Genomic DNA, 14,122 nt, shown 5'->3' on the forward strand with positions numbered 1-14,122 from the left:
GTTGCCGCAACACATGTCCATCATCATGGCGACATCCTTGGGGCCTATAACCTGCATTGGTGCAGCACACGTCCATCATCATGGCGGCATCGTCGGGGCCTATAACCCGCGGTGGTGCATCACGTGTCAATCATCATGGTGGCATCGTCGGGGCCTATAACCTGCGTCGGTGCAGCACGTGTCCATCATCCTGGCGGCATCGTCGGGGCCTATAACCTGCGTCGGTGCAGCACGTGTCCATCATCATGGCGGCATCGTCGGGGCCTATAACCTGCGTCGGTGCAGCACACGCCCATCATCACGGCGGCATCGTCGGGGCCTATAACCTGCATTGGTGCAGCACACGTCCATCATCATGGCGTCATCGTTGGGACCTACAACCTGCGTCGGTGCAGCACACGTCCATCATCATGGCGGCATCGTCGGGGCCTATAACCTGCGTCGGTGCAGCACACGTCCATCATCACGGCGGCATCGTCGGGACCTATAACCTGCATCGGTGCACCACGTGTCCATCATCATGGCGTCATCGTTGGGACCTACAACCTGCGTTGGTGCAGCTCACGTCCATCATCATGGCGGCATCGTTGGGGCCTATAACCTGCGTCGGTGCAGCACACGTCCATCATCATGGCGGCATCGTCGGGGCCTATAACCTGCGTCGCTGCAGCATCGTCGGGGCCTATAACCTGTGTTGGTGCAGCACACGTCCATCATCACGGCGGCATCGTCGGGGCCTATAACCTGCGTCGGTGCAGCACACGTCCATCATCATGGCGGCATCGTCGGGGTCTATAACCTGCGTTGGTGCGCTGAGCGAGCTCTAAAGATCGTTTTAGGAATGTATTTCCTGTCTCATCACCTTTTTTCTTCTTTTTTTTTCATTTTTTTCCCCAGGTTCCCGAGGAATCCGAGCACATCCTCGTCCGCACAGAGGATCCCGAGCAACAGACACAAGCGTAAACTCCGCCTTCTACCAACCCAAAGACTTTGTTGCCGACTTACCTTACCATCCAAAGCGGCCAAGGTGGACCTTTTGCCTATCGGCGCTCTCCATCGTGACTTCCAATGTGAACCTGCCGGGAGCTGTCATGGAGGATGTCCCAGGAGATTTGAAGAGCGACCTTCACTGATTGTATATATATTTTTTTTTTTTAGACTTGCATGTTGTATTAACTTTTTTAAACCCCCCCCCCCCCCCACGTTATCCCTTCTAATGGTCAAAGTTTTTATTTTTTGGATTTTTATGTATATCTTACGATTTTATTGCCAAAACATGTTTGTAAATGAAGAAACGACCCGACTAACCCCCGTAAATTCTACGTTTGTATGGCACTTTGCTGTCGGGTTTCCTACGCCTGTACTGATAGGACACCCAACGGCACCTTGTATGAAAAGAATTATATACCCAAAAAATGGAAATATAGATATATAAATTTTTTTTTTTAAATTGGGTGGAATGTGTTGTGTATTGCGTAAGTTTTTTTGCATTTTTTATCTATATCAGTAGCAGTGGCAGAACTACCAGGGTCGCAAAGGTCTCACCTGCGCCCCTAAGGTCCCTAACCCTCAAGGGGCATACAATCTAAGGTCCCTAACCCTCAAGGGGCGTACAATCTAAGGTCCCTAACCCTCAAGGGGCGTACAATCTAAGGTCCCTAACCCTCAAGGGGTGTACAATCTAAGGTCCCTAATCCTCAAGGGGCGTACAATCTAAGGTCCCTAACCCTCAAGGGGCGTACAATCTAAGGTCCCTAACCCTCAAGGGGCGTACAATCTAAGGTCCCTAACCCTCAAGGGGCGTACAATCAAAGATCCTTAACCCTCAAGGGGCGTACAATCTAAGGTCCCTAACCCTCAAGGGGCGTACAATCTAAGGTCCCTAACCCTCAAGGGGCGTACAATCTAAGGTCCCTAACCCTCAAGGGGCGTACAATCTAAGGTCCCTAACCCTCAAGGGGCGTACAATCTAAGGTCCCTAACCCTCAAGGGGCGTACAATCAAAGATCCTTAACCCTCAAGGGGCGTACAATCTAAGGTCCCTAACCCTCAAGGGGCGTACAATCTAAGGTCCCTAACCCTCAAGGGGCGTACAATCTAAGGTCCCTAACCCTCAAGGGGCGTACAATCAAAGGTCCTTAACCCTCAAGGGGCGTACAATCTAAGGTCCCCGACCCCCAAGGGGCGTACAATTTAGGATCTCTAACCCTCAAGGGTCGTACAATCTAAGGTCTCTAGCCCTCAAGGGGCGTACAATCTAAGGTCCCTAACCCTCAAGGGGCGTACAATCTAAGGTCCCTAACCCTCAAGGGGCGTACAATCTAAGGTCCTTAACCCTCAAGGGGCGTACAATCTAAGGTCCCTAACCCTCAAGGGGTGTACAATCTAAGGTCCCTAACCCTCAAGGGGCGTACAATCTAAGGTCCCTAACCCTCAAGGGGCGTACAATCAAAGGTCCTTAACCCTCAAGGGGCGTACAATCTAAGGTCCCCGACCCCCAAGGGGCGTACAATTTAAGATCTCTAACCCTCAAGGGTCGTACAATCTAAGGTCTCTAGCCCTCAAGGAGTGTACAATCTAAGGTCCCTAACCCTCAAGGAGCGTACAATCTAAGGTCTCTAACCCTCAAGGGGCGTACAATCTAGGGTCCCTAACCCTCAAGGGGCGTACAATCTAAGGTCCCTAACCCTCAAGGGGCGTACAATCTAAGGTCCCTAACCCTCAAGGGGTGTACAATCTAAGGTCCCTAACCGTCAAGGGGCGTACAATCTAAGGTCCCTAACCCTCAAGGGGTGTACAATCTAAGGTCCCTAACCCTCAAGGGGTGTACAATCTAAGGTCCCTAACCCTCAAGGGGCGTACAATCTAAGATCCCTAACCCTCAAGGGGTGTACAATCTAAGGTCCCTAACCCTCAAGGGGCGTACAATCTAAGATCCCTAACCCTCAAGGGGCGTACAATCTAAGATCCCTAACCCTCAAGGGGCGTACAATCTAAGGTCCCTAACTCACATTCATACATACACATACTAGGGCCAATTTAGACAGGAGCCAATTAACCTCCCAGCATGTCTTTGGAGTTAAATTATTACAAATGCCCGCGGGTGACCTGTTCACTTTTAAGGCTTTCTAGGTGTGAAATGCAGTCACAGTCAGGGTCAAGACCAGGGTCAGGGTCAGGACCAGGTCTGGGCATGAGATTGGATTTGCCATTTGAACGCATGTCCAGCAATCTATACATTTGGTGGTTGCCTTTTGCCCTGTGCTTGCTCAAGTGCAATCTCTAATATGGCCAGTAGATGTCGCCCTATGATAGAACTTTCTCTGCGAGTTTCTGACCTGATCATTACCATTGATTGGCATCTAATAAAGTGAACCTGTCATGTCCCCATCCAGGGCAAAGCAACAGGTTTGCTTCACTGGTGACCCCGCCAATAGAACATACTTCTTTTTTCTATTACCTTACTGCTCTGTACACCCACCATTTTTTCTACAATGAGTCTTCCACCCATGTGACAGCGCTGCTACATAGCGATTGGCCACTTAAGTACCCAGTGCTGTCCAGTGCAGAGTCTTCAGCCTGGTGCAGGGGTGGACTGACAACTCATGGGGCCCCCGGGCAATAGGGGATCATGGGGCCCCTGTGTCCTTGCCCAAACAAAAAAGCCTATGAAAAAGGTACCAGGGGCATCTCATGGGGCCCCCTACTGACCCCGGGCCCTCGGGCAGTGCCCGAGTTTCCAAATGGTCAGTCCGCCCCTGGCCTGGTGTAAGCTCCAGGTTGTGACTCTGAGCGGGGTTTACTCGCTTTACAAATGGAACGACGGGGAGGCAAAGAATTATATTGGTGATCCTGTCAGTAACACGCTTCCTGTTTCGGAGTGACAACGCTCACTATACTGTATCTATGAAGGAGCAGCGTTGTCACCCTAGACAGGACTACAGGATGGGTGACAACACTGTCTTGTCTAGGGTGACAACACTGCTCCTCTATATATAAAGTCCCGTGAGCGTTGTCACCCTAGACAGGACTACAGGACGGGTGACAACGCTCACGTAACTGTATATATAGAGGAGCAGCGTTGTCACCCTTGACAAGACTATAGGACAGGTGACAACATTCATGATACTATAGCTAAGGAGGAGCAGCGTTGTCACCCTAGACAGGACTACAGGACGGGTGACAACATTCATGATAGTATATCTATGGAGGAGTAGCGTTGTCACCCTAGACAGAACTACAAGATGGGTGACAACACTCACAGTACTGTATCTATGGAGGAGCAGCGTTGTCACTCTAGACAGAACTACAGGATGGGTGACAGCATTCATGATACTATATCTATGGAGGAGCCATGTTGTCACCCTAGACAGGACTGCAGGATGGGTGACAACACTCACAGTACTGTACCTATAATGTGCAGCGCTGAGCAAACTTTTTGGCGCTATATAAATACTGTATAATAATATATTCTATGGAGGAGCAGCGTTGTCACCCTAGACCGGACTGCAGGACTGGTGACAACATTCATGATACTATATCTATGGAGGAGCCATGTTGTCACCCTAGACCGGACTGCAGGACCGGTGACAACATTCATGATACTATATCTATGGAGGAGCAGCGTTGTCACCCTAGACCGGACTGCAGGACCGGTGACAACATTCATGATACTATATCTATGGAGGAGCAGCGTTGTCACCCTAGACCGGACTGCAGGAAGGGTGACAACATTCATGATACTATATCTATGGAGGAGCCGTGTTGTCACCCTAGACAGGACTGCAGGATGGGTGACAACACTCACAGTACTGTATCTATGGAGAAGCAGCGTTGTCACCCTAGACAGAATTACAAGATGGGTGACAACATTCATGATACTATATCTATGGAGGAGCCGTGTTGTCACCCTAGACAGGACTGCAGAACGGGTGACAGCGCCCATGAAACTGTATCCATGGAGGAGTAGAGTTGTCACACTAGACAGGACTACAGGACGGGTGATGATACTAACTGCATCTATGGAGGTACAGCACTTTGTTACGACAGAGCTACAAGACCCCTTCCCCTTTTTAGCTATTACATAAAGGGAGGTGTTTTGTAGTCCTGTTCTTCAAATATGCCATACAATGGGTGAGCATCGGCACCTTTTTTCGCACATTATACAGCTATAGCAAAACTCTTTCACAAGCACAAGTAACACCACGGATGAACCTGGCGGATGGTGTCCTCTGTGCAGGCCGTCTAGGGGACGCCAGGTATGAACAAAATGCTGTTTGCATCAGGTTTGAGGGCCCTTGAGAAGTACAGAGACCGGGTGCTGTGAAGTTTTCAGAAAGCTATGTTCAGCACCCTGCTGGCCCCTCCCACCAGCCATGATCTGCCTGTATTCAATAGAGAAGCACAGAGACCCAATGATGATGTCACTGGATCCAAAATAAGGGATATAATGAAAGCAAAATTTTTAGTTAAAAATAAAAAAATTAAAGAGTATCTAAAGGCAAATCCTTTGTCACTTTTGAACACTTGGAAAAGGTAGAACCCCTGTCTTATTTTAGATCCAGTGATGTCACTGGGTCTCTGTGCTTCTCTATGCAGCGTGAGCAGATCACAGCTGGTGGGAGGGGCCAGCAGGGTGCTGTACATAGCTTCCTGAATACATCATCACAGTACCCTGTCTCAGTACTCCTCTCAAGAGCCCTCAGCCCTGATGCAAGCAGCGGGAGGAGTTATGCAAATATCAAAACACCTTGATGGGCGGGTGTCAGTCTGGATTAGTGGGTGTTCCTAGATAGGCTGCAGATACATAGGTAACTCCTACATGTGATACTGCGCCTCCATGATCGAAAGAACTGAAATCCACCAAATGAAAGGGACGGGCAAGAGACAGGCCGGGGAGGAAACGGCGCATCTTCATTTCTCTGGATATTTCGGTGCGTTGGCAACCCATTTCAAGAACACATATAAGTTCATGACATGTACCAGAATGCCACGGTACACATGGATTCGTCATATCTCCTGTGATGGCTGCCTACAGTACAAGAGAGAGAGAGATGGAAAGAGAGAGGGAGGATAAAGGGGGGGGAAAAGGATTGAGGGGGAGAGGAGAGGAGAGGAGAAGGCAAGATGGAGGAAGAGAGAGAAAGAGAATGGGGAGGGAAGAAAGAAGGAGAGAGAAGAAAAAAGGAAAGGGGAGGATAAAAAGTAAGAAAGGAGGAAGAGAGAGCATGAGAAAGGAAAGAAGTGAAGAGAAAAAAAAAATAAAACATAAAGAGAGAGAATGGGAGAAAGAAAGAAAGAAAGAAAGAAAGAAAAGAGAGAGAGGGGGGGAGGAAGAAAAAAAGAGAGGGAAGGAGAGGGAGAGAGAAAAAGAGAGAGGGGGGGGAAAGAGAAACAAAGAAATGAAGAAAGAGAGGGGGGGGGAGGAAGAAAAAAAGTGAGAGAGGGAGAGAGAAAGAGAGAGAGAGAAAGAGAGAGAGAGAGAAAAAGAAAGAAAGAAAGAAGAGAGAGAATGTTCTGCAGATCAGATAAGGCGCTGTGTCCGACTGTGAGAGCGAGGATCCGGAAGACTAAAAGGTAGAGGATGGATGGAGGAAGAGGAGTGAGAGAAGAAAAGAAAAGGAAAGAAAAGGAAAGAGAGAGAGAGAAAGAAAGAAAGAAAGAAAGAAAGAAAGAAAGAAAGAAAGAAAGAAAGAAAGAAAGAAAGAAGGAAAGAAAGAAAGAAAGGAAAGGGGAGAGGAGAATGTAAGGCGAGTTGGGGGAAGAGAGAGAAGAGAAAATAATAATAAAACAGAGAGAGAGAGAGGGGGGGGGGAGAAAGGGAGGAGAGAGGGAGAGGGGGGAATAGAGAAAGAGAAACAAAGGAATGAAGAAAGAGAGAGAGGGGGAGAGAAGAAGAAAAAAAAGAGAGAGAGGGAGAGAGAAAGAGAGAGAGAGAGAAAGAAAAAGAAAGAATGAAAGGAAGAGAGAGGGGGGGGGTGGAAGAGAGAAAGATAGAAAGAAAGAAAGAAAGAAAGAAAGAAAGAAAGAAAGAAAGAAAGAAAGAAAGGAAAGAAAGGGAAGGGGAGAGGAGAATGTAAGGCAAGATGGGGGAAGAGAGAGAAGAGAAAATAATAATAAAACATACAGAGAGAGAATGGGAGAAAGGGAGAGAGAGAGAAGAAAGAAAGAAAGAAAGAAAGAAAGAAAGAAAGGAGAGGGGGGGGGAGAGAAAGATAAACAAAGAAATGAAGAAAGAGAGAGAGGGGGAGAGAGGAAGAAAAAAAGAGAGAGAGGGTGAGGGGGAGAGAGAGAGAGAGAAAGAAAGAAAGAGAAAAAGAAAGAAAGAAAGAAAGAAAGAAAGAAAGAAAGAAAAAGAAACAATGAAAGGAAGAGAGAGGGGGGGGGAAGAAAGAAAGAAAGAAAGAAAGAAAGAAAGAAAGAAAGAAAGAAAGAAAGAAAGAAAGAAAGAAAGAAAGAAAGGGAAGGAGAGAGGAGAATGTAAGGCAAGATGGGGCGAAGAGAGAGAAGAGAAAATAATAATAAAACATAAAGAGAGAGAATGGGAGAAAGAAAGAGAGAGAGAGGAAAGAAAGAAAGAAAGAAAGAAAGAAAGAAAGAAAGAAAAAGGAGAAAGAAAGAGAGAAAAAGAAAGAAAGAGAGAAAAAGAAAGAAAGAGAGAGAGAAGAAAGAAAGAAAGAAAGAAAGAGAGAAAGAAAGAGAGAAAGAGAGAGAGAAAGAAAGAAAGAAAGAAAGAAAGAAAGAGAAAGGAGAAAGAAAAAAAGAAAGAAAGAAAGAAAGAAAGAAAGAGAAAGGAGAAAGAAAGAAAGAAAGAAAGAAAGAAAGAAAGAAAGAAAGAAAGAAAGAAAGAAAGAAAGAGAGAAAGAGAAAGGAGAAAGAAATAGAGAAAGAAAGAAAGAAAGAAAGAAAGAAAGAAAGAAAGAAAGAAAGAAAGAAAGAAAGAAAGAGCCTAGAGACATTTTAGAAGTCACCCTCTGGACCTTCTATGATTGGCTCTCCATCAGACATTATATGATTGGCTCTCCATCAGACATTATATGATTGGCTGTCCATCAGACATTATATGATTGGCTGTCCATGGGATGTGGTCTGATGATGGAAGGGCGGCTGTAGTGGACACCTTGTGGAATGTACAATGCCCCCACCAAGTGTGATGTCACCCGGGAGAAGCTGTAACAAGATGGCTGCCTATTAGGATGGTATTGTGGTGTCAGCTGACGGGAGGAGATAAGAGCATTACACAGGCAGCACGCAGGGTTGGGTCCTCTTGTCCGCAGGAGCTAACAGTCTACCCCGATAAGCAGATTCGGAGTGACAGCTGGCATTGATGTCAGACTGCGAGGAGCCTTTTGTTCGGCGCAGATACGTGTCACTTTCACCATAAGGTCGTCCGTGGCTTATACATCGATCATCTGAAAATTCAATCTTCCCTCTTACTGGGATGGCGCTGATCCTTCACAAATACTGTGAGAATTCCGAACATTTCCGTTCCCATAGATCATGGCGGCTCGCTGAGGACATCATTTATGGTTTTCAAAATTTATGAACACATTGACTGTATGTCAGAATTAGGGGTGAGCAGATCTGCCCAGGTTCTATTTTTGGCCAGTTTTACAAAAAATTCTCAGAATGTGGAAAATCACCCAAAACCCACTGAAGTCTTTGGGGGGGTTAGGGGGACTTTGATATTTAATTTACTCCATTTTTGAGTTAATAAACAAACTATTACCAATAAAAGCGGCATAGGAAGACAAGCACTGCGATGGGGACATTCACCAATGGCAAAATTAAAAAGTTTAAATTAAAAAAAAAATGTAAAAAATAATGAGAGAGCCTTTTCATGTGTCTTTGAGGGTTAAATTAAAAAATTGGCCACATTAAAAAATTCTAATAAAAAAAATATATGAAAAAGGGACAGGGCCTTTTCACGTGGCTTTGAGGGCTAAATTAAAAAAAATTACCAAGATTAAAAATTTTTAAATAAAAATATTATGTAAAGAAGGGAGAGAGCCTTTTAAAGTGGCTTTGAGGGCTAAATTAAAAAAAAAATTGTAAGATTAAAAAAATTAAAATAAAAAAATGTAAAGAAGGGAGAGGGCCTTTTCACGTGGCTTTCGGGCTAAATTAAAAAAAATTTGTAAGATTAAAAAAATTAAAATTAAAAAAATGTAAAGAAGGGAGAGAGCCTTTTCACGTGGCTTTGAGGGCTAAATTTAAAAAATTTGCAAGATTAGAAAAATTTAAATAAAAAAAATATAAAGAAGGGAGAGAGCCTTTTCACGTGGCTTTCGGGCTAAATTTAAAAAAAAATTGCTCGATTAAAAAAATTAAAATAAAAAAAATGTAAAGAAGGGGAGGGCCTTTTCACGTGGTTTTCGGGCTAAATTAAAAAAAAAATTGTAAGATTAAACAATTAAAATTAAACAAATGAGTGTAAAGCAGGGAAAGGGCTTCTCGTGCAGCTTCTTGGGCTAAATAAAAAAAATTGGCAAAATTAAAAAATTCAAATAAATAAAAAAACATTAATGAAAAGTAGGGAGAAGGATTTCCATGTGGTTTTATGGGCTAAATTTAAAAAAATTGACAAAATTAAAAAACATTTAAATTAAACACCAATGTAAAGCAGGGAGATGGCTTTTAATTGTGGCTTCATGGGCTAAATTTAAAAATTTAAAGAAAAAGAAAAACAATAAAATAAAGCAGGGAGAGCACTTTTTCATGCGGCTGTACTAGCTAAATTTAAAAATTATAAAGATTGAATAATTGAAATTATGGTGGTAAGGGATGAATATTTGGTGCCCTTTGTACAGTGGTGTGCGTTGTCAAAGGACAGCTCCAACAATCGTTCAGCATCAAATGTATCTGTACACCCCAAACTTAAAAAAGTCCCCATCATGACAAAATATTGTAGATCAGGGGACACCAAACTTTCAAAACAGAGGGCCAGTTTAGTGTCCTTGAGTCTTTGGTGGGGTCGGAGTGTGGTCAGTGGGAGTAGAAAAATTCCTGGCGTCAGTGGGAGGAATAGTGCCCCATCATTGGTGTCAGTGGGAGGAATAGTGCCCCATCAATGGTATCAGTGGGAGGAATAGTGCCCCATCATTGGTATCAGTGGGAGGAATAGTGCCCCATCATTGGTATCAGTGGGAGGAATAGTGCCCCATCAATGGTATCAGTGGGAGGAATAGTGCCCCATCATTGGTGTCAGTGGGAGGAACAGTGCCCCATCATTGGTGTCAGTGGGAGGAATAGTGCCCCATCATTGGTATCAGTGGGAGGAATAGTGCCCCATCATTGGTGTCAGTGGGAGGAATAGTGCCCCATCTTTGGTATCAGTGGGAGGAATAGTGCCCCATCATTGGTGTCAGTGGGAGGAATAGTGCCCCATCATTGGTATCAGTGGGAGGAATAGTGCCCCATCATTGGTGTCAGTGGGAGGAATAGTGTCCCCTCATTGGTGTCAGTGGGAGGAATAGTGCCCCATCATTGGTGTCAGTGGGAGGAATAGTGCCCCATCATTGGTATCAGTGGGAGGAATAGTGCCCCATCATTGGTGTCAGTGGGAGGAATAGTGCCCCATCATTGGTGTCAGTGGGAGGAATAGTGCCCCAAGGACTGGATAAAGGCAAGCAAAGATCTGCAGTTTGGACATCACTGAAATTGATTATCCCCGATACCCCCGCCCCCCCCCCCAAAAAAAATAAAGAAATGCATATATATATATATATATATATACACACTATATTGCCAAAAGTATTGAGCCAGCCCTCCAAATCATTGGATTCAGGTATGAAGAAAAAAGCAACTGAATGCCTGAGCTCCTGGCTGTACAGTGGACTCCACAACGGCAGCATCCCCACATAGGTATGGAAGGAATGCAAGCTGTGCTGCCCTCAGTGGACCAGGGAAATCCAATATAGAACTGTATATGAAAAGACAACAAGAGGGCGCACGGGCCTAGTGCATTACCTTTAAAAACTGTTTTTATTGCTAAAAAGTAAAATATTCACAAAGAAAAAAAGTTACATGTCACAAGAAATACAGCATGGTCCAGAAGGTCTGGTAGGGGACTGTAGACCTCTAGGTAGCTGATGACCGACGCGTTTCAAAGCTGTACCTCTTCCTCAGAGGTCAGAGAGTATACAATCAAGCCCCTAGGCATGCAGACGGCTTCTACAGACATTGGTGAAAGAATGGGTCGCTCTCAGGAGCTCAGTGACTCCAAGCGTGGTCCCGTGATAGGTTGCCACCTGGGCAATAAGTCCATCCGTGACATTTCCTGGCTACTAAATATTCCACGCTCAACTGTTAGTGGGATTATAACAAAGTGGAAGCAACTGGGAACAACAGCCATTCAGCCACCAAGTGGTAGGCCACGTCACATGACAGAGCGGGGTCAGCGCATGCTGAAGCGCACAGTGCGCAGAAGTCACCAACTGTCTGCAGAGTCAATAGCTAAAGACCTCCAAACTTGGTGTGGCCTTCAGATGAGCCCAACAACAGTGCGTAGAGAGCTTCATGGAATGGGTTTCCAAGGCCGAGCAGCTGCATCCAAGCCTTCCATCACCAAGTGCAATGCAAAGCGTCGGATGCCATGGTGTAAAGCACGCCGCCACTGGACTCTAGAGCAATGGAGACATATTCTGTCATTGGTCATCACTGGCCTGACGTAGGGGTCCTGTGCGGCTCCGAAACGTTGCACTTTTTTTCTTTTGTGATTTGATCTTTGTGCAATAAAAACCTTTTTGGACCATATTGGAGATCCACGGTGTGCTGGCGAATATGTACGTTTGTTTAATTCCAGTGAAGGGAACTCTAAAGGCGTCAGCATACCAAGACATTGGTGAGGCGGCACTGATGGTGCTGTACTGATATGCAGCAATGATGGGCACTGATAGGCGGCACTGATGGGAAGCACTGACTGATGGCACTCACTTGCAGCACTGCTGGGAACTGGCTGGCAGCACTGCTGGACACTGATGGGTGGCACCGCTGGGAACTGACGGGTGGCACTGCTGGGCAGCACTGATGGGTGGCACTGATGGGGGGCACTGCTGGTGATGATCAGTGCCCTGATGATCAGTGCTCCCCACCAGTGCCCAGCAGTGCCCCCCCCCCCCCAAAGTGCCAAGCAGTGCCACACACCTATGCCCAGCAGTGCCACCCACCAGTGCCCAGCAGTGCCACCCATCAGTGTCCAGCACTGCTGCCAGTCAGTTCCCAGCAATGCCGCCAGTCAGTGCTGTCAGTCAGTACCACCCATCAGTGCCCATCAGCGCTTCACATCAGTGCTGCCTATCAGTGCCCATCATTGCTACATATCAGTACAGCATCATCAGTGCCGCCTCATCAGTGCCAGCTCATCAGTGTCGCCTATCAGTGCCACCTATCAATGCCGCCTATCAGTGCTGCCTGTCAGTACTGCCTATCCGTGCCACCCAGGGGCGGACTGACCATTTGGAAACGCGGGCACTGCCCGAGGGCCCGGGGTCAGTAAGGGGCCCCATGAGATGCCCCTGGTACCTTTTTCATAGGCTTTTTTGAGTTTGGGAAAGGACACAGGGGCCCCATGATCCCCTATTGCCCGGGGGGCCCCATGAGTTGTCAGTCCACCCCTGGTGCTGCCTATCAGTGCCCATCAGTGCTGCCTATCCGTACTACCTCATCAGTGCCCATCAGTGCCACCTATCAGTGCCCATCAGTGCCACCTATCAGTGCAGCCTCATCAACGCACATCAGTGAAGGAGAAAAATTACCTGTTTGCAAAATTTTATAGAAACAAATAAAAACTTTTTATTTTTTAATTTTTTTATCTTTTTTTGTTTGTAGCACAAAAAAATAAAACCTCAAGCGGAGAGTAAATACCCCCAAAAGAAAGCTCTATTTGTGTGAAAAAAGTGATAAATAATTTCATATGGGCATAGTGTTGCATGACCGCGCAATTGTCATTCAAAGTGCAGCAGCGCTGAAAGCTGAAGACTGGCCTGGGCAGGAAGGGGGTATACGATCAGTTCCCGGTAGGCAAGCGGTTTACCGTGTTTTTCCGCGGTCTTTCACGTTAGCGTTTTTAGCGTTTAAATAAATAAATTTTTGGCTACAAAAAGCTCAAAAACGTTGGTTTGCTGTGTTTTGCGTTACCGCATTTTACTGTGTTAGAGCATTTTTTACAGCTAAAAAAACTCTAGAAACCCACTAGTTCTGTTTTTTTTTCCAGCCAAAAAAATGCTGATTAAAGCTTGTGCGTGTATGGACACATAGGAGAACATGCTGGGGGGTTTACTGGCTGTAGAAAAAAATGCCAAAAGCCAAAAACAGCCGCTGTAAAAACGTTCCATGTGCATGAGGGCTTATAAAATAAATAAAATCTTGGCTCAAAAAACGCCCACAAATGCAGGTTTGCCGCGTTTTGCCACGTTTGCATAAGGCCTTCCTGGAGACACTCCATCATTTGAAGGGTTGTCCACATCCCTTTGGCCACGTTCTGTATCTATAGTATCACTTTGAGGGGGACTGGCTCTTCAGGTTTTTTAAGGACTGTGGGTAGCCATAGTCCTGTGAAGGCCATAAGCTGGTCATTTTCAGGCTTCTCCTGGCCCGGCCATGCGCTCCAGTTATTTCTGAAGCTCTTCAAAGTACTGCAGGGCCATTTGAGAAGTAGAATCTTGCCGGTTTGTTAGCGTTCTGCCCCAGGAGGATATTTGTTTCAATGATCTAGCCTGAAGAAGCCTGAAGGCACCCCAGGGTACCCTAGTTCAGAAAAGCTGATCTAACTCACCTCAGCTGTCATCTTACAAGCCAAAAGAGTAGAGCAGCCATTCTCATCCAGGGTTCCTCCAGAGAATGCTAGAAGTTCCTTGAGCTGTAGCTGATTGACCGCCTATTTGATGATGCCTAGGGCCAATGCCACTGTAGCATGATGCTACAGATCTTTTTAGTTTTCTTTTTGGTTGCATTCTTTAGGACCACCAATGTAAGGGGCATTTTCTCATACGACCCCCAATGAATTTGATTTAGTAGGGGTTCCCTAAGATCTGAAAATTATTTTAGGGGTTCCTCTGGGATAAAAAGGTTGAGAAAGGCTGGAGTAGAGGTTTTTGTCTCTTGCCCACATGGACAGCCAAAG

The 14,122-nt window shown here is 45.9% G+C and overlaps 1 protein-coding gene across 1 annotated transcript in view; it reads left to right on the top strand.

Moving 5' to 3' along the window:
- The window catches only part of RHBG (Rh family B glycoprotein), a 47,703-nt gene extending 46,253 nt beyond the window's left edge, over positions 1 to 1,450 (top strand). Inside the window, exon 10 of the mRNA XM_089662660.1 lies at positions 898 to 1,450. Within this exon, the coding sequence (XP_089518786.1) occupies positions 898 to 963 (66 nt within the window). The 3' untranslated portion in view covers positions 964 to 1,450. The remainder of the gene's footprint in view (positions 1 to 897) is intronic.
- Positions 1,451 to 14,122: the final 12,672 nt, after the last annotated feature.

This window comes from Staurois parvus, unplaced genomic scaffold, assembly GCF_062004578.1.
Source record: "Staurois parvus isolate SC_StPar_1 unplaced genomic scaffold, SC_StPar_1.0 ptg001514l, whole genome shotgun sequence".
NCBI lineage: Eukaryota > Metazoa > Chordata > Amphibia > Anura > Ranidae > Staurois > Staurois parvus.